Source organism: Erpetoichthys calabaricus, chromosome 5 (genome assembly GCF_900747795.2).
Source record: "Erpetoichthys calabaricus chromosome 5, fErpCal1.3, whole genome shotgun sequence".
NCBI lineage: Eukaryota > Metazoa > Chordata > Cladistia > Polypteriformes > Polypteridae > Erpetoichthys > Erpetoichthys calabaricus.
Window position 1 is genome coordinate 156134364 of NC_041398.2, and position 24566 is coordinate 156158929.

The 24566-nt window shown below is 37.3% G+C and overlaps 1 protein-coding gene across 12 annotated transcripts in view; it reads left to right on the top strand.

Moving 5' to 3' along the window:
• Positions 1-24566, top strand: part of adgrl3.1 (adhesion G protein-coupled receptor L3.1) — a 1303645-nt gene that overhangs the window by 1134095 nt on the left and 144984 nt on the right. For all 12 annotated transcript variants that reach the window (XM_051927733.1, XM_028802158.2, XM_051927732.1 and 9 more), the window contains 2 exons: positions 9628-9753; positions 13851-13947. In XM_051927733.1, coding sequence (XP_051783693.1) covers positions 9628-9753; positions 13851-13947 — 223 coding nt within the window. The remainder of the gene's footprint in view (positions 1-9627; positions 9754-13850; positions 13948-24566) is intronic.

The following is a 24566-nucleotide window of genomic DNA, read 5'->3' on the forward strand; positions in this document are numbered from 1 at the left end:
ATATAAAAGTAAAGAATTATTATTATTAATATTATTAATCACTGACAGTTTTTTAACACAGTATGTTAAAGCACCAACATGGGGAAAGCTTGTCTAGATTTAGTATGTAGTCATAATCAGGATAGAATTAAGGGTGTAAAAGTGACTGAATCACTAGGGTTAAGTGACCATAATGTAACTCAATTGTCTGTATTTCTGAAGAGTGCAAATTTAAATATTAAAACTGTTAAGTTTAACTTTGATGGGGCAAATTTTGAACAGATGCAGCAAGTCTAAGAGGTAAATTTTCAAGGAGCAGTGGAAGTGGTTTAAAACATTTTACATATAATTCAGGACAGCTGCATTACAAATGTCGTAATTGGTAGGAAATTAAAAAAAGGAAACTTTGCAGTGGTTTAATAAAAAATTGAAAAAGAGACTGCAAAGGAAACAGACAGCTGTGTAAGGCATGTAAGACTAACAACTCCAGTGGAAATTGTAGGTCATATGATTGCATGATAGCAACCATCAAGAAAGATATTAGGGAAGCTAAAAGGCACTATTGCAGATAAGGTAAAAGACCCAAAGAGACTCTTTCAGCAATTTTGCAGTAAAAGAACAGTCAAGAAGGAGGTGAAGTATATCAAAAATAGTATTAGGGAATTAAAATACTGTATATAGACATATGCTCTAAACTTGCATTTTTTAAAAGTCTTTACATGTGAGAAAATGAATAACCTCCCAGTGGTAAAAGGAACTACTACTAAGGAGCTACTAAGTGATTTTGGAATTGTAGAGGGAGAAGTACTACTTAGATTAAATAGGCTGAAATCAAACAAAATCACCAAGACCAGATAGATAGATAGATAGATAGATAGATAGATAGATAGATAGATAGATAGATAGATAGATAGATAGATAGATAGATAGATAGATAGATAGATAGATAGATAGATAGATAGATAGATAGATAGATAAATACTTTATTAATCCCAAGGGGAAATTCACATATAATATTTATCCTCGGGGGTTTAAGTAGGATAGCAAGTACATATATAAGCCATTCATGCATGTTTAAACATGTTGTTTAAAGTCACTATGCACTGGGAAAATTCTAAAGGACTGGAAAATAGCAAATAATGTTGTATTATCTGTTTATATAAAAAGCGTGATCAGGCAGATCCAAGCAACTATAGGCCAGTAAATTAATAGAAGGATTTATTAAAGAAAAGACTTAGCAAGATATGGCAAGGAAAGGAGTTTTACTGAACAATCAGCATTGGTTCAGACAAGGGAGGTTGTGTTTTACTAACATGCTGGAATTCTATGAGGAAGCAACAAAACAATATGATCAAAGTGGTGCATATGATATTATTAATCTTGACTTTCAGAAAACATTTAATAAGGTACAACATGAGAGGTTGGGTGACAAACTAAAAGAAGCAGGAAGTCATGGTGTAGTGTGTAGCTGGGTGCTGAAGTGGCTAAAAAACTGTAAGCAGACGGTTATGATGCAAGGAACCTTATTTAAAATTAGTGATGTTAAAAGAGGTGTCCCTCAGTGGTCAGTGCTAGAGCTTCTGTTATTTTTAATATACTGTATATAAATAATTTGGATAGGAATATTAATAACAAACTGGCTAAGTTTGTAGATGAGACCAAGCTAGGTGAATTGGCAGATAATATAAAATGTTTTGAGTCATTACAGAGGGACTTGGACAGCATACAGGGTTGGGAAGATATGTGGCAGATGAAACTTAATGTAAGTAAATATATAGTATTACACAGAGGAAATAAAAATGTTAGGTTTGAATACAAAATGGGATTTAGGAGTCGTAGTGGACTCGACACTATCAACTGCCAGGCAGCATTCACAAGCCATTCAGAAGGCTAACTAAATATTAGGTTATATAGCACAATGTGTGGAGTAAGAGTCTGTAGAGGTTATGTTAAATTTTTATAACATATTGGTTAGAACTCACCTGGAGTACCGTATGTAATTTTGGTCTCCAGGCTACAAAAAGAATATAGCAGAGCTGCAAATGAAAAAAGAAAAGTGGCTAGGCTGACTCCAGGGGTGCAGGGGATGAATTACAAGAAAAGATTGAAAGAACCTTTTTTATTTTAACAAAAGAAGATTAAGAGGAGACCGGATTGAAGTGTTTAAAATTATGAAGGGAGTCAGTATAGTGGGTTGAGACTGTTGATTTAAAATGAGCTTATCAAGAGCACGAGGACATAGTTGGAAACTTGTTAATGAATTTCATAAACATTTTAGTACTTTGTAAAAACTAAAACAATGGAACAAATGTATCAAAAGAGCGCTGTTTTTATTCTTACAGCATGTAATAAAAGTTGTTGAAAGTCAATGTATTCTGCTGTGTGATGTAATCTTTTATGAAATTTGTAGTGCCACACAATTTCACTTTAGTTCCATCATGGGTGATGTTTTCTCAGCGCATCTTGGAGTTAGTATATCTTTAATCTCCACACCATCCAAACTGGAGTTCGCCAGGGAGACATGGTCTCTCCCCTGCTCTTTAACATCGTGATGGATGCCATAATGAAAAAAAACATTCCAAAACAGGTGCAGGGTCCGCTTCAATGAAGACCATTTTTTGACAGATTCAGTGTACTGATGAGAGTGCCATACTGGTGAACAACAATGCAGAGGCCACTGATATCCTTTATGATATCACCTGTGTCACCTAGCCAAACAGCCTCAATATCAGTGCAGAAAAGATGAAAGTGCTGACCATGGATGGATCACTGGCTATCATTGAACTCAATGGCACCCAAGATGAGCAAGTTTAAAAATTCAAATACCTGGGCTTATTGGTACAAGAGAAGAAAGTAGTTTCCACAGCAGAGGCCCACACCCAAATTGGAGCAAGTGCTGCATTTGTTTCCCACATCTTCCAGACCCTAATCCTGCCAATAATCATATATGTATTGGAAACTTAGATGCAACTCATATCAGACCTAACCAAACTGGATGTCTTCCAAATGCGCTGCCTATGGCAGATTCTATGAGTCTCGCTTTACAACTGCCTTCAAAGTGAGGATATTCAATGCAGATGTGAACACCAACTAATGATCATGGAGCAGATTCGGAAATGACAATTATGATGGTTCAGCCACATTTGTAGAATGGATAACAGCCGGCTACCACACAAACTCCTCTGACGAAAGCAAAACATGCTTTGGAGAATTCAATGAATGGATCCAAAGAAAACGTGGATGAAACAGGTCAAAAAAGATATAATGAATCAGTGAATCACACTTGATGATGCCAGAACAGCAGCCATGGGCCACCATACGTAGAAACGGCTCATAAATGAAATCTGGCAACCATTGGCACCCACAGAAGCATACAGGCTTCTAAACCTAAACCTAAACCTAAACTAAACCTAAACCAAGTGTCAGCTAGGGATCAAAGAAGAAGAAGAATCTCCACACACTTCAAAGTACTTCCACACAATAGACATTGTAGAGACCACAAGTTCTTGGACACACTTGTATTGCAGTTGTTTGTAACACTATTTTAACTTACTTTACCAACATAACAGAAAGCCAAGATGTGCTTTACGCAGCTCACATTTTATTTTGACTAGCAATTAAATGCCAATCTGCTGATTATGGATAATGAGCAAAAACTGACCATTTCTGATCCACTGCCAAATAAGTGACATTCTTGGCAACCAGTAGCCAAGAAGTGGTTGCAGGTTTGCCTCCACAGGTAATTTAGCCAGGTTAACTCCCCCCACCAATCCGAAATTGCATTGACTGGAACGTGGTGTGAGGCACATCCAATGCAATATTTATATACTAACTTTTTAAAAGTGCGAGGAACACTGGAGCGTTGATAGAAAAAATATGCCATAGTTACTAATCTGAAGACAAGTATCAAGTCATTAATACAGGTGACAACAGGTAACAACAGATGACACAACATTTTAACTGAAGATTTAATGTAAGCTAAGTTAATAGATGCTTATACTTGGAACTAAATCTTTAGCAATGTACACTCAAAAAGTATATATGGTTATATGGTTGCGAGACATGGATGTCATCCAGTGATGTGAGATGAAGACTGGACTCCTTTGGTTCTGTGTCTCTTTGGAGAATCCTTCAGTACTGTTGATTTGACTTTATGTTGAACAAGTGGCTGCTCATGAGTCCTGAATGATGTATATTGTCTGCATTGTGAGGGAGCATCAGTTACAGCACTACAGCCATGCGGTGTGATTCCCTAAGGGTGATCTGGTTTGCAGGATCGTCATTGCCGAGGACCTGAGCGGTTGGACCAGGAGAAGGGGATGCCCACATAACACCTGGCTGCAACAGACAGATGGTAATGTCTGGAGGGTTGGACTGGACCACGTCTCTGCCTTGGAGATTGCCAACGGGGATCCCAAACTATTTCATTGTGTAGTGGGTGCAGCAACACGCTGTACCAGTGTATGCTTCCCAACCTGACCTGACCTGATACAGGTTTGTCTTAAGTCAATCCAACTTCACAGCATATGAATAAAAATTTTGCAACAGTGGTTCAATCTAATGCATATATGGTAAGTATTGTAAATGCGTATAACACAAAAGGATGGTTAAACGTGTAGTAGTTCACTTATTACCGCATACGATTAACAAATTTTGGTTGATTGCATTTTTCATGCAGTCTTCACATTGATTACATTGCTTTTCTGATGTAGGTGTAATAGATATCAAACTAAAACAAAATTACTCCCGATTTTGTTAACATGTCTTTCTTTATTTCTGTCCTATGGCTATTAGTGCCGTAAACCAAAACCCCACCCACTGGCACTGATTTAAGACAGTTGTCTGTATCATTACATCTTCCCCCTTGAATTCAAACAAGAAACAGTTAAATAAAAAAGATAAACCCACAACAAACTTCCTTTTAAACTGCCCTAGACCTGTAATATAATCCACTACTTATTTAATCAAAGATCAAGCCTTTCTGGTGACTTCCTAGTACGTTGGGATCTGCGTAATGTGACTGATGGCTGCTATGTTTCACCTGCTGTAACACTTTCTGGTGGTGTACTACTTTGTGCAGTAGTATCCAAGAGCTCATCATAATCTTGTCCATGGTCATTAACTAAGCTGAATGTCTCTTCTGTCTTCAGAAGACTCTTTTGGTTTCTTCTATAGACAGCATCTTACTCAGTCAGAACTTTGTATGATTGTTGAACTACTTGTTCAAGCACTGCAGCTTTCTTTGACCATGGTCCTAACTCTTCAATCTGGACCACATCATTCTTGGACAGTGGCTCCAGGGGTGTAGCTGTCTGATCATACAGGGCCTTTTGTCTTTAAGTCTTAATGTGCAGCCAATGAATATATTATCTTTTCTAACAGCAGCATCTTGTCTGCAAAGTCCAGTATGAAGTTTACAACCCATCAGACATTTTGCTGGAGACTTCCCACACTCAAGTGGAGCTGATGTGTAAGCTAACATTGCAAGATAAGGATCAGTGTTACTGTGAGCAGCTTTTATCAGCAATGTTTTAATAATTTGGACAGCTTTTTCAGCCTTTCCTTTTGAATGGGAATACAGAAAGCTAGTAGTTATATAATGATAGCGAAATTAAATTAAATCAAATTAAATTAAATTAAATTAAATTAAAAAAGCAAGTTAAATTATGTCACCAGAATCTTAGAAATTACGTAGAAAATTTCTCAACTTACGAACCCACTAAATGGATTTTGAGTTACAGCCCTTCTAGACTCCGGCAGCAACATCTCTATTGTTAATTGCCGTTATGTACTACCGCGACAATGGACGAAGAAAAAGTCCAGTATCCGGTGCATACACGGGGAAAGACATGTATATAAAACTGCCCTGTGTGTTATAAGCTATGAGGGGTTAGTAAAAAAGTTCTCCGTGGTGGTCCACCCACACCCACCGTCTCCTGTGATCCTAGGGCGGGACTGGTCTGACAGTAAATGCGGGGTACTGATAACTGCTCCCCTTAACCCTGTAGGCCTAGTCATAGAAGGGGCTAACCCGACTCAGGCTGTTTCTACGCCACTGTAACAAGAATGAGTCAGAGACATCGTAAAGAGTTGGGGCAGCCACTCGTATAATATTCTCGGCTGCAAAATTGCTTTGTTTTGTAGCACGATGTGCTGAGATCAGAGTCCAGAACAGAACTGCCTGTACTGAGGCAAGATGGCAGTTTTAAAGGCCTGGAAGGGAAATTACATCATCGGTGCAGGAACTGGGAGTGGCGTCCTCGTGCCCGGAAGTGATGTCATCCTTGGGGCCGGCAACAGGCGGGATTTCCCGGGAAAGGTCTGCAAGGGACTGAGAGAGCAAGTCAGTACACTCCGCCGCCCCCTGGCCTGGTGTGGAATTACTAGTGTTTAGGCCCTTCAGCTGTTTCCCATGCACACGTGTGTGACAGTACATATTACAAAGAATATTCACTTGCATATTTCCCACAAACAAATAACAGAAATACACTACCAGTCACAGAAAATGAATGCAAACAACAATGATACACTATACGTTAAGTACAGCATTAAACAATATATACAGTAATCCCTCCTCCATCGCGGGGGTTGCGTTCCAGAGCCACCCGCGAAATAAGAAAATCCGCGAAGTAGAAACCATATGTTTATATGGTTATTTTTATATTGTCATGCTTGGGTCACAGATTTGCGCAGAAACACAGGAGGTTGTAGAGAGACAGGAACGTTATTCAAACACTGCAAACAAACATTTGTCTCTTTTTCAAAAGTTTAAACTGTGCTCAATGACAAGACAGAGATGACAGTTCAGTCTCACAATTAAAAGAATGCAAACATATCTTCCTCTTCAAAGGAGCAAAAAAATCAATAGGGCTGTTTGGCTTGTAAGTATGCGAAGCACCGCGGCACAAAGCTGTTGAAGGTGGCAGCTCACACCCCCTCCGTCAGGAGCAGAGAGAGAGTGAGAGTGAGAGAGAGAGAGACAGATAAAAAAAATCAATACGTGCCCTTTGAGCTTTTAAGTATGCGAAGCACCGTGCAGCATACTTAAAAGCTGCACACAGAAGGTAGCAACGTGAAGATAATCTTTCAGCATTTTCAGACGAGCGTCCGTATCGTCTAGGTGTGCGAACAGCCCCCCTGCTCACACCCCCTACGTCAGGATCACAGATAGTCAGCGCAAGAGAGAGAGAAAGAAAAGTAAGCTGGGTAGCTTCTCAGCCATCTGCCAATAGCGTCCCTTGTATGAAATCAACTGGGCAGACCAACTGAGGAAGCATGTACCAGAAATTAAAAGACCCATTGTCCTCAGAAACCCGCGAAGCAGCGAAAAATCCGCGATATATATTTAAATATGCTTACATATAAAATCCGCGATGGAGTGAAGCCGCGAAAGGCGAAGCGCGATATAGCGAGGGATTACTGTAATATATAAATAATACATACATTCAGTTGTCAGTATGAGTAGCTGTTGAGCAGAAATATCATCAATAAAGGAAAGATTCTAGGTGAATCTGATTTGAGACCTTTTTGGATTAATGTTTTGTTCTTGTCAAAATTTTCCCTAAATCTAGTAGTGCAAATGCCAATGGCCCTGGTGAAATGGAGGAGTGATAAAACTGACCGTGTAGGGTGTCTTTCTAAGAGAATGTGTGTTAAATATATAAACAAGAAGGAACTATGTGCCAGTGTAGTTCTCAGTTAACTCTGTTACCCTCTGTTCTGTTTGTGCTTTGGAACTAAGTACTTACTAATATGTAATGCCCCTAGTAAGGACAGACTTCACTGGTTGCATTTAGAAGTTTCTGAACATATATAGAGACATCTGGGCTTTTCTCTGCTGGCCCAATTCATACCATCACCTCTAATGGTAAAGAGACTGTTGTCTGCCTTCTGCAACCTGATGTTTATTGACATTTCCTTGGTTTTGCTTACAACAGAAAGGCTATTGACCTGATACTTCCATGTCATAAGACAGATCTTTGTTCTGTAAACTGCTCCTTATTTTTTTAATCAGGCTTGTAATTATGGTGCCATTATCAAATGTAAAGATGGATTTAGAGCTTTCTCTGTCCATACAGTCCTAGATCAGCAAGGGGTACTGCCGGAGGCTTAGCATTTCACCCTGGGGATACCCGTGTTAAGAACTGGTGTGGTGAAAGTGATAATGACAGTCTACACAAGCTGGGGATTAGGAAATTTAAATGGTTTAGTAATTTTGCTTAGTTTGTTAATGATTGCATGACAACTGTTGCAAATACTGCGTATCCCATATATCGTGAGCAAGCAGGCTCTGGCAGATGCACTAAAGGAAATAGTTTTATTTATATAGGTAGTTTACATAAAATTGGTAATAAAACTGCAGCAAAAAATTAAAGCCATAAATATACCAGCAGTTGAAACTAATCAAAATTATTAGGGATGTTAACACTCAATCAACAGGTTCAACATGACACATACTATAGGTCTTAAGTTTTTTAGTGAAAATGTTACAATCTAGACACCTAACTTTACAAGGAGAGCATTTATTAATATGGTGTGTTAATTGTTTGACAGTATTGTTAAGAATTACTCATAACAAGTGACAAAAATGGGAGGGAAAAAATCAAAAAAGCCCGGCCAGCAAAGGCTTAGTTATAATAATTAAATAAACAAATTTAACAAATTAAGAAAGCAGCCAAAAGAAACAAAGGCCAAAATACCAAATCAAAATGCAGCAACAAAAGTGGGATTAAAAAGTAAATTTTTGAAAATTTTAAAATAAATTAAAAATACAAAACTTAAAGTGTAAATTCAAAAATAATAAACTACAAAAGAAATTAAATGATTAGCAAATTATAAAAACAAAAGAGCCACAATCCAAACTCCAAAAGAAATAAAAAAAAACATATAAAGTAATTTAACAAAATGTGACAAGAATCCTAATTTAAAACCCTAAACAGAACCAAAAGGTAAAATACCTTTAAAACAAAACGAAATAGTCAGAGGGTCACAAAACTAAGCAAAAATGCAAAGCATAAAAGTACAGGGGGAACAGAAGAACACACTATTAGAGCCTATTTAATGCCACTGTAAAAGTGTAGTTGCCAAAAGAATCTTCACTATTCGAGTTAAAGACTTAATGTAATTAACATAACATAGAGAGGACATAATAATCTAACAAAAATATAAGGAGCTGGTTAACACAGAACAATTAACAGAAATAAAATTAAAACAGAAAAGCTCAAAGAAAAAAGGGGGAAAAAAGAGAAACACAATAAAAAGGTTCAAACAAAACCCAGCGATGAGACAGTGACAAGCCATAACAGGCACAACTTGAAAAAGTTGATATTTACTTCCATATTTGCCCTATTCTGTATATTACACTGATGTATATTGTCAATTGTGATTTAAAATTGTGAGAGTAGTGTTGATTAAATTTATGTGAGTGTTGTCTACAATAGCACGCTTGCAAGCAAGTCTAAAAAAAACCCCTGGTTGGCAGTAAGTCTGCAGAATTGCATCTGCAATATTATATTTATTTTCTTTTTTCATTTTTAAAGAAGTTTTTAATAGTGCTTACAATGAAAAACTGTATTTAAAAATTAACATTGTTTTCATTGATCATAGGTTGCATTCATTGTTTAACTTTTTCCTGTATTTATTCATGAGGTGCGTAAGGAATATGGCAAGTGCCTGCGTACACACTGTTGCAGCGGGAAGAGTGTGGAAACATCCATCAATTCAACAAAAACAAGTGTTTCTCGAACTACTGGGCGATATTCCACAGCCTCACAGGTAGGCTATTTTCAGATGCTGTTTGATTAATTATTATTGCCTAGTTTTTATGTTGCTTTAAATAATTTGCAGATTTAGACTCAATATATGCTGTAAAAGAGAACATGTAATTTGGAACCAACCAGTTTTCAATGACCAGTGGAACTTCATTTATCATAAAACACTGCTACTGTACTACATATACCCTTACTCTATTGACTCACCCCTCACAAAACTTCAAACATTTTCATATCCTTGAGCCACACCTGCTGTTTTCATTTCAACCTTCCAAAATATGCTCTTAAAAATGAAAATTCTTTAATGATACTTTACTGTGTGTTTCCTCAAAGAACTACTGCTTGACAAATAAACATTTCATTCTGGGAAGGATTCTTTGCACATGAAGTTTTTGTGCTTGGAAAAACTTCCTAATATGTTGAAAAAACAAAGGAATTTTTTAATGTATGGTAGGCTGCAGGACACTAACAGATTAAGAAAACCTAGATTTAACCTATGATATTGTATGCAGCAAGAGTCCTTTTAAAGTCATGACCATTGCTCTTTTACCATCTATTCTTGGATATTCAATGTATGGATAATTTTACAGATCTATATCTATAAATTGATCTTTCTGGACCCTTCATGTGTATGGGTCTTATGAAAACCAAACATTTTCCCCTATGGCATCGCTCTGAAGAGTCACTTTTATTTTTAAGAGTGTAGCACCATGGTCCTTTAACCTCACAAGCTCATCTGTCATTTCCTGCTGTTCCCTTCTTTTTTATACATGTCCTTGCTGTCAGTCTTTTCAATTTGATTGTTTCACAGGTTGTGAGATGAGAGGTGGGAATACTTATTAAAGAAATGAAAACTCAGTGATTCCTTAACGGCATTCTTTTCACATGCTACACTGCCGCAAATAGTATGATAGACGGCAGATAGTTTATCACTCGATACAAAATTCATGCTTGGACAAACTTGGTTAATTTTACCATAAAATTATGTGGTGACCCATCACAGACATGTTTAAGAAATATTGCTCTAAATGAAAGAGGCTGTGTTATAGCATTTCTAGGGAGTTCTACTGATTAGTTTGTGGACACATATTGATTCTTATGATCAGTACCACCATTAAGCAAACTGGGGCTTTTAGCAGAATCTTCTAGAGGTACCACCACCCCATTTTGACCCACTTTGAATCATCTACATCAGCATTTCTTATAACAGCTTTAATTAAAACAATATATATATATAAATAAATCAACAAATGAAGATGCACATATCGCAAACTTAACTATTAGTTTCAACATCAAATAAAATAGTTTTTCTAAAATAGTCAAAATTTGAAAATGGATGTTTAGGGGTTTCTTTAGTCTCTTTGTTACATATCACAGTAGCTTATATTTACATTTTCTGAAGGAAAAGTAATCTATTAGGTTCTCGCATGATGAGTGGATGCTGATGATCGTTAAGCTGTATGAACCAGTAATACACTGCAAGAATATAAATGCATTTTATGCATTTTGTGTCAAATCACGTCTGTTTATATCAAAACATGTGGTTAGCACAAAACAGCTCCTCCTTCTTAGCTTTTATGCAAGTACATAAGACCTGTTCTGATTATGTACATTAGAACAATTCAAACATCATTATTGACCAATGCAGACAAACTAAAATGAAAAGGTAAATTTACAGTATGTCTGAATCCAGACATTTATTTTCTGATTTTTAGTAACTTTTCTGTGGTTCAAGGCAGACGGCTTCAGTGAAAATTTATACTTTACAAATAAACTTTGGCTGCTCTTCATGTACAAAATGACAATGTTATCATTTTTATTCTTTTGGCTTTTGCTATTTTATTTTATGTTCCTTGTAAACTGCATTTAAATCAATAAAAAGTATATGTAGTTTCCTGCTACACCTATTTTTCCATGACTACTATTGTAGCTGCGGGTGTAAGGCGAGTTCAAGCATGGGTAAAACACGTGCCGAAAGAAATTTATCAGTCCAAAAATTTGTTTTAAAATATTATTGAAAATTCAAAGCAAGTAATCTTGAAAAAAAGTTGTTACACACGTAGAATAAAAGGCAAAAAATTATAAAAAACATATCTTCTCTAAACTTAGCTTTTCTTGTCAAACTTTAGTTGTTTCTATACTTAAAGATGATTTACTTCTTCTTCTGTATGCTTTAAACATACAGCGCTGCACATTCAATAAAGTATGTTGTCTTTCATGTTACTTGGCACTTAAGGCATGCAAGGCACAGTTTAAAATCATGTGCACTCAACGGCTTACACCTGGCATGGCAGGTCACTAACCGAGTATAATGTTTAGTCAGGAAGGCTAGAAATAGTTAGAATATACCAATTTAATTCAACTTATGGGGGTTGTAGGAACCTCCCATAGACTATGCACTAATATTTAGGCAAACATTTATATAAGTTAAATAACTAGCAAATGGTTCTTACAACTATCATTTATATAAATTGACACTACTAATCTTTGCATGTTTTACAAATCCAGTGACAAAATGACTGAATAATTGTATTGTAATGATTACTGTCTCATGTATAAGACTAACACTGCACATGATGCTTTGTTGGGAGTGAATTGTTTATGACCCTACCCTGACTGAGAGGACAGGAAATATCAACATGTGTTATTTTACTTCATGAAGCATGGCTGCAACTCTCATAATCAGCAGGACCATTTAATAGATTAACAAGAAGCTGAGTGATTAGATTTAAAACTTTAAAATACATTTAGAATATTCAAACTATAAATGCAATAAAATATATATTATTATTATTTTAGATCATTATCATACAGACTTAGTGGAAGAAATCTTATGAATAAACCCTCAGGAACATAATGTTCAAACACAGAGAGAAAATCAAAATGGTATAAAAAAAAACAAAACTGTAACAAAGATTATCTTGGCCACACCCAAGCAGGGATATAAGAAGGTGTCCTGTCCTGTGCACAGACAGCGGTATGCTTTTGTTTTGGATTTCTAACTACATAGCAATTTGCTGCCATCTACTACTTAATGCTGCCAGGCCTTGTATTTTATATTTACCCCATTTTCTAATTAAGCACTTAGGGCAATATTCTATTTTTACTCATGGGTTGTTAGTGGAGGTGTATTTAATAAAGCTGATTTTGAATATGTGTGCTCACATGGAAGTATACACCCCATCACTGCATTCCCTTATTAACAAAGATAAAAAAAAACAAACCTGCTATGCCTCTGGGATTAATAAAACAAGTACACTTTTAGTCTGTTCAATGGAGTGCCTCTCCTGCTTACCCACTGCAGTACCATAACAGTTAGTCTCTTTTTTACCTCCTGTGTATCTCTTACACTTTCTCTTTGTCTGTCTTTGTCTTTTGAGACCCTGGCCTCTCCTTCTACCCTCCTTGCCTAACTGTAAGGTAACTTAAAAAAAACCCAGGAATTTACTAACATTACACCATTTCTTTAGTATGCAAATGATGTTTTCTTTGTTGCAGTAAAATGCAATAAAATTGACATATTTTAGAATATTTGATATACCTGTATGTTTTTTTAAATATATGAACTCAGGCGTTTTTACTCTTTTATATGGGGTAATTAAATCATTGTTATTTAAACCGTCTTGTGATTATTGTTTTGAGTATGGTATCTTCTTAGATGCAGAATATAGAGTGTAATTATAGTACTGGCCTATCAAAAAAACAGATCCATGGTATTATGAAGGTAATTTTTAATTTCTGATTTGTTTTACTTCCCACATTCTTGGACTTTACAAGTGTTTATTTATTTTCCTCTGTAAATAGTTTAGCAGAAATATTTAGTTAAAATAATGTAATCACTATTTTTCTCTAATGAAAATCAAACATTTATAATCCCAGGGATTGCCCACATCTCTGTTCTGTTGCAGTTTCTGCAACCCTGTCCCATTCTCTCCATTTAACAATTGTACATTATAAATATCTTGAAATTAAAATTTTACAGAAAGAGTATCTATAAAGATTAATTCAAAAACTGTGTGTGCTACAATTATTGCACTGTTCATATGTTTTTCTCCTTTCAATAAGAAGTTATAGATTTTTTTCTCTTGTGATCTTTTCTAGAGTCGAATTCGTAGAATGTGGAATGATACTGTCAGAAAACAGTCAGAGTCTTCCTTTATTACAGGTGACATAAACAGCTCTGCTTCGTTGAACAGAGGTAAAGATCAAATTAATAATCTTGTATAGTAGCTTTTCAAGTGAAAATGCTTAGTTTTCCATATTGTAAGGGGGATGGTTAAAAATCTTCCACAATATATTGTGTGGTTTTAATTAACATTTATATGTTAAAGCAAAACAAAAATTGCAAAGAAATAAAGTATACAAAGTGATTAAGATCAAAGATTCCCAATTTCACATTAAAAACATAGCTTTCTGGTCAGGATTGTTTTTAAAAAGAAATAAAATAACCATGATAAACAAATAGCAATGTTTTTACTATAAAAAAAAAACCTTCAATTTATGGTTGCTAAATGCTCACCATCTGCAGTTAACATGATATGTACAACAAATCAGTGGCCTCATGTATAAAATGTGTCTCTGCTCAGAAAGATTACATAAGCCACTTCATACACAAAAGTCAGGATTTATAAAACATGAACTTGGCATGAAAATTGGTTTAATATTTCTGCAGCTTTTGATCATCCATAAGTCCATTACAGACTCTTTCAGTTTTGGCATTTTAGCAACTCCAGGCAACATGGCACTGAAGTGAACAGATAATCTCATTTCATTGTGCATTTCAATGACGAATCAATCTACTTCCAATGTTCTTGAACTAATTCTATCATAGTTAACTGACGTGTTCTTCAAATACAGCTGTCTTTAACATTGGTAATAACGTTAAACATGTGGATTAGGCATTAATGAACTAAATGTGTAGCCTATTTTATCTACAAAAAGGGAGTGCTTCATGACATAAGTGGCAATCCATATCCATATTACTAACCGAGAATGCTAAACCGGATGGACGCAGGGACATCCGGCCATGGGCCGTAGCCGCAAAAAGACGTACTGCGCAGGCGCACCAAGAAATGAGGGGCTGCGAGAGGCGGATGAGGGGCCGCGAGAGGCGGACAAGACCACAGAAAAAAGGAGTGAGCACAGAAAAAAGGAGTCAAAGAAATGAGGCGCAGCGAGCACAGAAAAAAGGAAAAGGCACAGAAAAAAGTAGTCAAACGCAGGCGCCACACAGCGCCGCACGAAACCCATTGCACACGAAACTAGCACACAAAAAAAAAGAAGACGCTCGCGCACAACAGCAAGGCACCCCCCCCCCACCCCCCCCCTACAGGCACCGGACGGGACACACACCAAGAGGGGGATTCAACAAGCCCCTGGAACACAAAAAAAAAGAACACAAAACCACCCCACACACCCTACAAGCAACGGACGGGACACACACAAAGAGGGGGATTCAACAAGCCCCTGGAACACAAAAAGAAAGAAGACGCTCGCGCAACAACAATCCTCACCCCCCCACCCCCACACATCAATAAGAAGTGACACCCAAAGCCACATATTCTAAAGGAAACGTCAACACCTTCACACTAGGCAGCATAGGTGTCAGCATAGGTGGATCTCCTTACAATAAAGCACTATTAACCATTCAACTGCAGAAAAGGCTACATATTAACAGTGAGTGCGATCCTCCTTATTACTTATCCATATTTCGCATGCTGAGAAACAAACAAGTCATGAATACACGGTCACGGGTACAAAACGATTCGGATCGGATAACGGAAACAAACACAAGAACACGAATGAAACAACAAAATACACGGCGGCGCATAAAACGCGCTTCGGAAACTCCGGGAGAAAAAATGTCAAGGATCAAAAAACACAAAGATCAAGTAGCACCGTTACAGAGACGTGCCCAAATGGACAGACACAATGAACGTAGACGCATACAGCACGCGTCTCAAAGTGCTGCATCGAAACAAGCACGATTTCAAACCGAAAGAGCTCGCGTCTCAGACATACAAAAAAGGGAGCGAAGAGACAGAATAAATGAACGCAGACGTCTACAACGCGCATATGAACTGCCAGAAAACAAGCAAGCAAGACTCCAAAAGCAGAAAGCTCAAATGACCGACATACAAAAACGGACAAGGCTCGATACAAACAATGCACGACGTAGACTGAAACGGACTTTGCGCAAAGCGGAGGCGAATCAATTAAAACAACAAAATAGCGCATCACAAATAATGGACATGCAACAACGCGGCACTCAAACGCCACAAGCAAAACATGCCCGTCGCGGACATCAACGCCAGACACATGCTAAACGCTTATGCCAGTTGGCTGACAACGCCTTCAATAATGAGTCCACTATTGAGGAAAATTCATTGGGATTAATGAATGTCATTTGCAATCATTGTCATTCACTTAACTTCCCAGAAGAAACAACTGGCAATACAAATAATGAATTTACACGTTGTTGTCAAAAGGGGCAGATTAGACTGACTCCTTTACATTCATATCCTGAATATCTACAGAAGCTTCTAACTAATGATGTGCCTGAAAGTAAAAACTTTATGAACTGCATTAGATCCTACAATAGTTCATTTGCTTTTGCATCTACCGGAGTACATATCAGGCCACCAAAAGGCAATGGCCCATACTGCTTTCGCATATGTGGACAAATATTGCATCGCATTGGAACAGTGCACCCTGAAACAAATCAACAACGCAAATATGCACAAATCTACATCCTAGATCCAGATGAGGCAATCTATCAACGAATGAACCTTCCTGAAAACAAACAATGCACAGAGCTTATAATGAGAAACATCACTCATGTCATAAACAATCACCCATTAGCTAAGTCTATAAAAATGCTACATGAAGTTGAAAAGGAGGCCAATACAAAAGCAAATGCAGAAGGTATAGCAGCAACTACAATTGCTTTAGTCTTGATAAAGGACAAAGAACAAGATCCAAGACGATACAATCTTCCCGCCGTTAATGAAGTGGCAATTGTCTTTCAAAGTAAAGATGGGGAGCCTCCATTTCACCGAGATATTGTTCTACATTTACGTCCTGATAAAAACAACACACCTACATTCCAACGCATAGACATTTGCTTTCCGCTTCTTGATACTTTAACATACCCCATATTATTTCCAACTGGACAGGAAGGATGGAGTGCTACAATTTCAAGATTTAAAAAACATCAGGCACAGAAACGATCACGTGTATCCATGAAAGAATATTTCTCCTACAGACTCTCAGTAAGGGACGACTTTAATCCATTACTCAATGCAGGAAAGCTGACTCAACAATACATCGTTGACGTTTATGTTCGAGCGGAATCAAATGATCTGCAGTGGATAAAAAACAACCAGCCTTCACTTAGAGCCGATAAATACAAATCACTGATGGACTACATTAATCGTGATGCTGACGTCATGGAGCACCCTGCTGGAAAACCTGTTATTCTACCATCATCCTTTCAAGGCAGCCCACGCAATATGCAACAACATTACCAAGATGCCATGGCTATCGTAAGAAAATTTGGAAAACCTGATCTGTTTATCACTATGACCTGCAATCCTAAATGGACAGAAATTACAACTAATCTTAAGCCCTGGCAGAGAGTCGAACATCGTCCTGATTTAGTTGCAAGAGTCTTTAGACTTAAACTGAATAACCTGCTACAAGATATCAAACAAAAATCTCTATTTGGAACTGTCACAGCCATTATCCACGTTATCGAGTTTCAGAAGAGAGGTTTACCACACGCCCATATATTAATAATACTTGATGAGGATTCAAAAATACGCACTGAATCTGACATCGATAAAATAGTCAAAGCTGAAATTCCAGACCGTGACACCTCTCCACGCCTCTTTCAAATTGTTATAAAAAATATGATTCATTCACCATGTGGCGCTACAAATCCAAACAGTCCATGTATGCTTAATGGCAAATGTTCAAAAGGCTTCCCCAAAGACTTCCAAGACGTTACACTTGGTAATATAAATGGATACCCTAAATATAGAAGATGAAAGACAAGTCAATTACAAATTCGTCCAGGTCATTCAATTGACAATAGCTGGGTCGTACCATACAATCCTTATTTATGTTTACGCTACAACTGCCATATAAATGTGGAGATCTGCGCTACAGTAAAAAGCGTTAAATATCTATTCAAATACGTATACAAGGGACACGATTGTGCTAATGTCTCCATATCTGAAACGAATGCTCACGATGAAACTCGAATGTATGTTGATTCACGATACGTCAGTGCTCCAGAGGCCATTTGGAGAATATTTTGCTTTCCTATGCACCATCAGAGTCACACAATATGTCGCTTGCCAGTTCATTTGGAGCACGAACAAACTGTCTGTTTTCATGCAGGTGATGAGCTACAAGCGGCAAAGAGAGCAGCCACAAAAGATACTAAACTAACCGCGTGGTTTAAACTCAATCAAAACGATCCCAACGCTCACCGTTGGAAATATTGGGAAATTCCTCTTCACTATGTTTGGATTGACAATGGCACTTTCTGGAGAAAACGACATCACCACGGTGATAATGTCATAGGCCGAATGTACACTGTCAGTATTAAAGAACCTGAAAGGTTTTACCTTCGATTACTTCTTCAACATGAAACCGGAGCTACATCATTTCACGACATTAAAACTGTATGAGATGGCTGCACCATCAAACTCTGTCAGACATTCCAACAGGCGGTAAATGACAAAGGATATTTATTAGATGATACAATTTGGCAAAAAACTCTACACGATGCGATATCCTATTCAATGCCATGTCAAGTTCGACAACTATTTGCTTATATCTGTGCCTTCTCCTCCCCATCAGATCCTTTCACCCTCTGGAATACAAACAAAATGGGAATGATTGAAGATATTTGCCACAAGCTTCATGAGACAAATGATTCCTGCATCGACTGTGAAGCCTATGCACTAAACGACATTCGCTTAGCTCTTATGCTCCTTGGGTATACATTGGATAACTTCCATTTACCAAATGTTCCAGATTCCTTACCGGATATAAATTCCACAACTATTGATCTCCAACAAGAAGAACGAATTGCACAAACTATGCTTTCCTCTTTAAATGAATTACAATCTGCTGCTTTTCACAAAATTATTCATGCCACGAAGGACAACAGCCCTATACCCAAATGCTTCTTTCTTGACAGCCCTGGAGGAAGCGGAAAAACATACCTTTATGAAACACTTATACATTTCTTTGCTGCAAGACAACAGTTAATTATCGCATCTGCTACAACCGGAGTGGCAGCAAATTTGTTAATAAATGGTCGTACATGTCACTCCTTATTCAAAATACCGGTCCCAATCACAGAGACATCGGTATCCACTATGAACATTCACAGTAGCAATGCCCGAGACATCCGTCTTGCGAAACTGATAATTATTGATGAATGTACAATGGCATCCAGTCACTTACTCAACACCATTGATAAACTTCTACAAACGTTGATGAATAATAATATTCCCTTTGGAGGAAAAGTACTTTTATTAGGAGGAGATTTTAGACAATGCTTGGCTATTGTTCCACATGCCATGCGCTCAGCTATTGTTCAGTCCACCTTAAAATACGCAGACAATTGGCATTGCTTTCAAACAATACAGTTAGTACAAAACATGCGATGTCCAGATCCAGAATATAACAATTGGCTATTACAACTGGGAAATGGTACACTCACCAATACAGATGGACTTCACCCAGATATTATTACAATTCCCCAATCCTTTATCTGCGACGACTTAGTTACGGAGATATTTGGAACAGCAATCACATTAGACCAAATACCCCTTTTAACACAACGCACTATATTATGTCCAAAAAATATTAATGTTAATCACATTAATAACCAGGTCATTTCATTACTTACTGGAGAGACACGGCTCTTTCTAAGCTCTGACAAAGTTGACTCTGATGACGACAATGAACATCTGAATTCCCCCTTAGAATATTTGAACACTATTAACCTGGCCGGATTACCACAACACAACCTTACCCTTAAAAACGGAACAATAATCATGCTATTAAGGAACCTTAACACTAAACAGGGTTTATGCAATGGCACACGGTTAGTCGTCAACACCATGACACACAATGTTATTCAAGCAACAGTTCTTACAGGATCACATGCTAACAATACTGTTCTCATTCCTAGAATTGACCTTACGAGTTCTGACCTAGAATTACCTTTTACATTGAAACGCCGACAGTTCCCCATTAAACCTGCCTTTGCCATGACCATCAACAAATCACAAGGACAAACCACGGACAAGGTTGGCATCTACCTCTCTGAACCCGTTTTTGGACATGGACAACTTTATGTTGCCTTCTCACGTGTTCGACGATCATCTGACGTTAAAGTTAAAATTATAAATGATCCATGCCAAGGAAGACTCATTCAAGGACAAGACACCATCTTTACTACTAATGTTGTATACAAAGAAATATTCCAATAAAACATTACTCTATGCCAAACACTCTATTTTTTATTTCTATAGGCATCATCCAAACCTGCACACTATTCTATATCTAATTCATACATCTCACTCTTTGTCATGCCCCAACGCCAGGGGTTGGCGAGCGAAGCGAGCAGGGGGCGGAGCCCCCTAGTGACACAAGAAGCCATTATCACACACAACATGATTCTGATGTCTACTTCACATGTTCCCAAATTATTAAAATAAAGCAACTATTGTTTCATCTGGGCCTAATTCCAACAATTTTAGTCATACACATTTGAGCATCACAATTTTGTTGTATATTAATTGAATGGAAGTGATTTCTGTTTACAAAAGCAAATTCATTCTGTGATGGTGTCTTTGTCCAGATATGTTTACAGTCAATTACTTTATGCTTATGCCAGATTGCGTCTTGACCTTATATGTATTTAACTATATGTATTTTATAATGCATTGCAAAAAGTAAGAAGAAGCACATGCAGAAATGAGTACACCATCATTTATTTAGTTCCACTTCAAGCACTGATTATACCATCCTATACTGATGGCATGACACAGCTTAACAATGACTTCAAGATTCTGTGTTCAGCCGATTCCTGCTGAAAAGCACCTGTCACCAAATCCACTCTGACTGTTAAAATCTGTAACGGAACAGAGATCGTGTGATTTATGTATGATGGTCTCTGTAATGTAAGTTCCAATTCAGCACGCAATTCCAAGAAGAAGACTCTTAGAAATCTAAAGTGGCTTATAAGCCAGTTATTATCAAGAGCAAAAAAATCATCATGGTCCTTGAATATTGTGTATTCCTTATTAAAAATATGTATGGAACTGGGGAGAAAGGAATTTCTGGAGTGATTTGTGGGGGTTTTCCCAGTGACTAGCCTCTCTAATTTGCTGAATTTAAGTTTCCATGTAGTGAGTGCCTGTCATGAGATAATTTCCATTGTTTTTCAACATTGCCTTTTGACACACACTTACCAAATCATCTACATCAGCCCTAATCAATTTAGCTGCATGCCTGGTAATGTGCTGCAGATTTTTAAAATGTCGGTTTGTCAGACTACTAAACACTGGGGGATTTTCCCTGGAAGAGTAGGGTGCATGAAGTAATATTTTGTAGTGAGAGTCAAATGCTGAGACAGGGATATTAACTGATGAATTCCCAGGGCAATTGATAAGAGCCTGAGGGAAAGTTTGAAGATCAACAGAAATAGAGGGCACCCCTGCCTAGCCCTTTTAAAAATTTGGAAAGAGCAGAAGATATTTGAATCAGTGAGAACTTCTGCCATAGAAAGATTTCTGTGGCAGGCCACGTTTTTTTCTGAACAATTTTTTAATCTGTTCTGTATCCTGTGTTCTTCCTTAAAATATGTTTAAGTGGAGTCTAGTTGTATGTGCAGACCCTCTGGGGTTTCTCTTTATTTACTATGATGTGTAGCAAGACCTTGTCAGTTTTAGCACTTTATACCATGCTCACACTCTTATTTTTTATAAACTGTAATGTAGCAAAAATTATAAATTCAAAACTATCATACATTGAGCTTTTCATCTGATATTACACAGTACACATAAACCTACCAGTAAAAGGAGACATGTATTAGTTGAACATTTTAGCAGTCTAGTAAAATTCTTATTTCAGACACTGCTTGTATATATCAGATAATGTGAAAACAATGGCAGTAATGTTGAAATGTGTGGTTGCAGTGATAATAAGTTACAATTATTACATCATGCTTTTCCTCCCTTAAAAATATATATTATTCTTATTCTCAAATGCATAATGAGGGAGGAAAGGGAAGTTTTTGGATTGCAGCTTTTGCAATATTTTCTGTCAATGTGGCTCCTTAGTAAAGCAAGGTTTTATATGACTAGTTTACAGTAATTCATTACAAAATAAGCTTTTTTGTTTCAAAATCAAATACTGTAGTATTGTTTTTGTCACAGTAAACAGCCAGCAAGGATTTTTATAACTTAAAAGTACTTTCCCATTTCAGTCTTTACAGTTTATCTCACCAGTGTTGTTTACCTACTTTTCCTGTTATTGGGAGGGATGCATATTTAGGTGCTTCTGCAATGAATCTGGAAATTTCTTTTCACTTGATCAAAAAAGTAAACAGCATTTTTTACAAATTAGAGTTTTAGAAATATTTTGAGGAGAACAGGTAATTTAGCCTAAATGTCCTCATCAGTCCTATTCAGGTAATTTCTCCAAAATAACATCAAGTTGAGTTTTGAATGTCCTTAATTTTTTTTCTATGTGTCTATGGTTTTCTGTGTAAAGAAAACCTTTCTAACATTTGTATGTTCCGTGTAATTCTTGACATTAAACAGACAGAATTTGAGTTAAAGAAGACACCACTTCATTAAGTCACATAAGCATTTTTGATCAAATGGTAAATATTCTTACAAATCTTAAGTGATCATATTTTAAAATTTGCATAGTGATATTGTTTGTGGGATTTATACCAATATATATGAAACTTTTACAGAGCTCCAATATTATCCTTTCATCCAGAAACATGATGGAGTGTGCAGATGCTGCGTCTGCTCTAGCTCCAAACATTTGGTACCAAATGTGTTAAATGTTGCTTCTCATGGGAAATGAACTGCCTAAATTATACATAAAACCTTCCATTGCCATATATTGCTTTACATCAGGGATCACTGCTCAACATACAACATTACCCCACATTATGAGACCAAAGATTAAGCTGCAAGATCACCGCTTCACATGAATCAGTTATTGGAAGAAAGATTCACTGCTGCTGCAAATGATGGGAATGTATACAGAAGTGAAGTAAATGAGCTAGAGCCTCATTTATAAAGTTTGTGTATGCACAAAAGAGGCTCAAAATGTGTGTATGCAACTTCCCTCACTAACATTCAAATTTATAAAAGAAAACTTAATGGGAAATGTGCATATATTTACAGCAACTCTAACCCATGTATATGTAACATTTCGAGAGAAACTGGAAAATGGCAACACTCTTGATCAAGTAGGGAAATGTAGCCATATTAGATAAATGATGACTTGCATGCATTATAATTCTTATTACTGAGCTATTATAATTTGCGTTGACAAACATATTAAAGCTTAAATGTGATGAAAATGATGCACAGTCTGTATTCTAGTTACCTTGAAACCAACTGGCTGAGAGGTCAGGAATATCTCAAGCAAGCTTTACTCCATTGTGCCCATTGTGCTAGTAGCCTTTAACCGACCAACAAAGTACTATATCTAGTTTTTGTATGGTGTTTCAGTGAATTGTAAGATGCTAGGGGTCACTGTTGCCCCTTTCAACTCAACAGACAGACAAACTGAACACAGGGTAAAATCACCAAAGAGGTTTTTAATTCTTTTTCTTCTTGTTGTAGCACCCTGAAGCACCTCCACCACTATACACAGGCAATAATACTAATAATAATAATAACAATAAAGCACAAATCTCTCCCCCACACTTCCCTGCAAGCTCTGTCCTCTACCTCCCAACTCCGGCTCACTTGCTGGGTCTCCAGCAGTCCTTTATATAATGCTTTTCCTCTTCTGTTCACGTGACTTGCCAGCACTTCCGGGTCAGATAGAGAACTTGCTTTATCTTCCAGCCCCATGACTTGGGAGTACTTCCAGGCTATATGGAAAGTAAAGACTCCCAGGTCTCCCTGCAATGTCTCCTGGCAGCACCCACGGTACCCAGCAGGGCTGTGAAGCCGAACTCCAAATCCCATGGTGCCCTGCAGGAATCTGGGGTACTGCAATGCTGCAGGGACATTGCAATCTGGCGTCCTGGGGGAGGCAGTGTCCCTCAGTAGTTGTTTTCCACCTATCGTTCTCCTCTTTGCCCATCCTGGCCAGGTTGATCAGCCGACTGTCTCCCAGAGTGTATAAATCTAATATAGCATATTGTTACCAACATAAAAAGGAAATTTGCACTACTGTCCGTTTTCCTAATGTAATCAGAGCACTTTGATGCACTCATATTGCAATAAGGCACCTAATGAGAATGAAGCTGCTTTTGTTAACCATATTAAAATTTAACATCTGTGAAGCCAACATAGGACTGGCTATTGTTATAACTGCTCTGACATAATGTCGCATTAAAAGGCATCTCCAGTTATAGATGCCATTCTCAGATCAAAATCAGAGGGTGTAGAAGTGTTTTATTCCTTCTCTCATTACACACAAACTCTGCCAGTGATTAGCAATTAACAGAGATCAGACCTGTTTTTTTTTATTTCAGACATATGCTGGACTCATAGAATTTGCAGCAGGAAAAGCATGTTGCCATTCAACATTTGT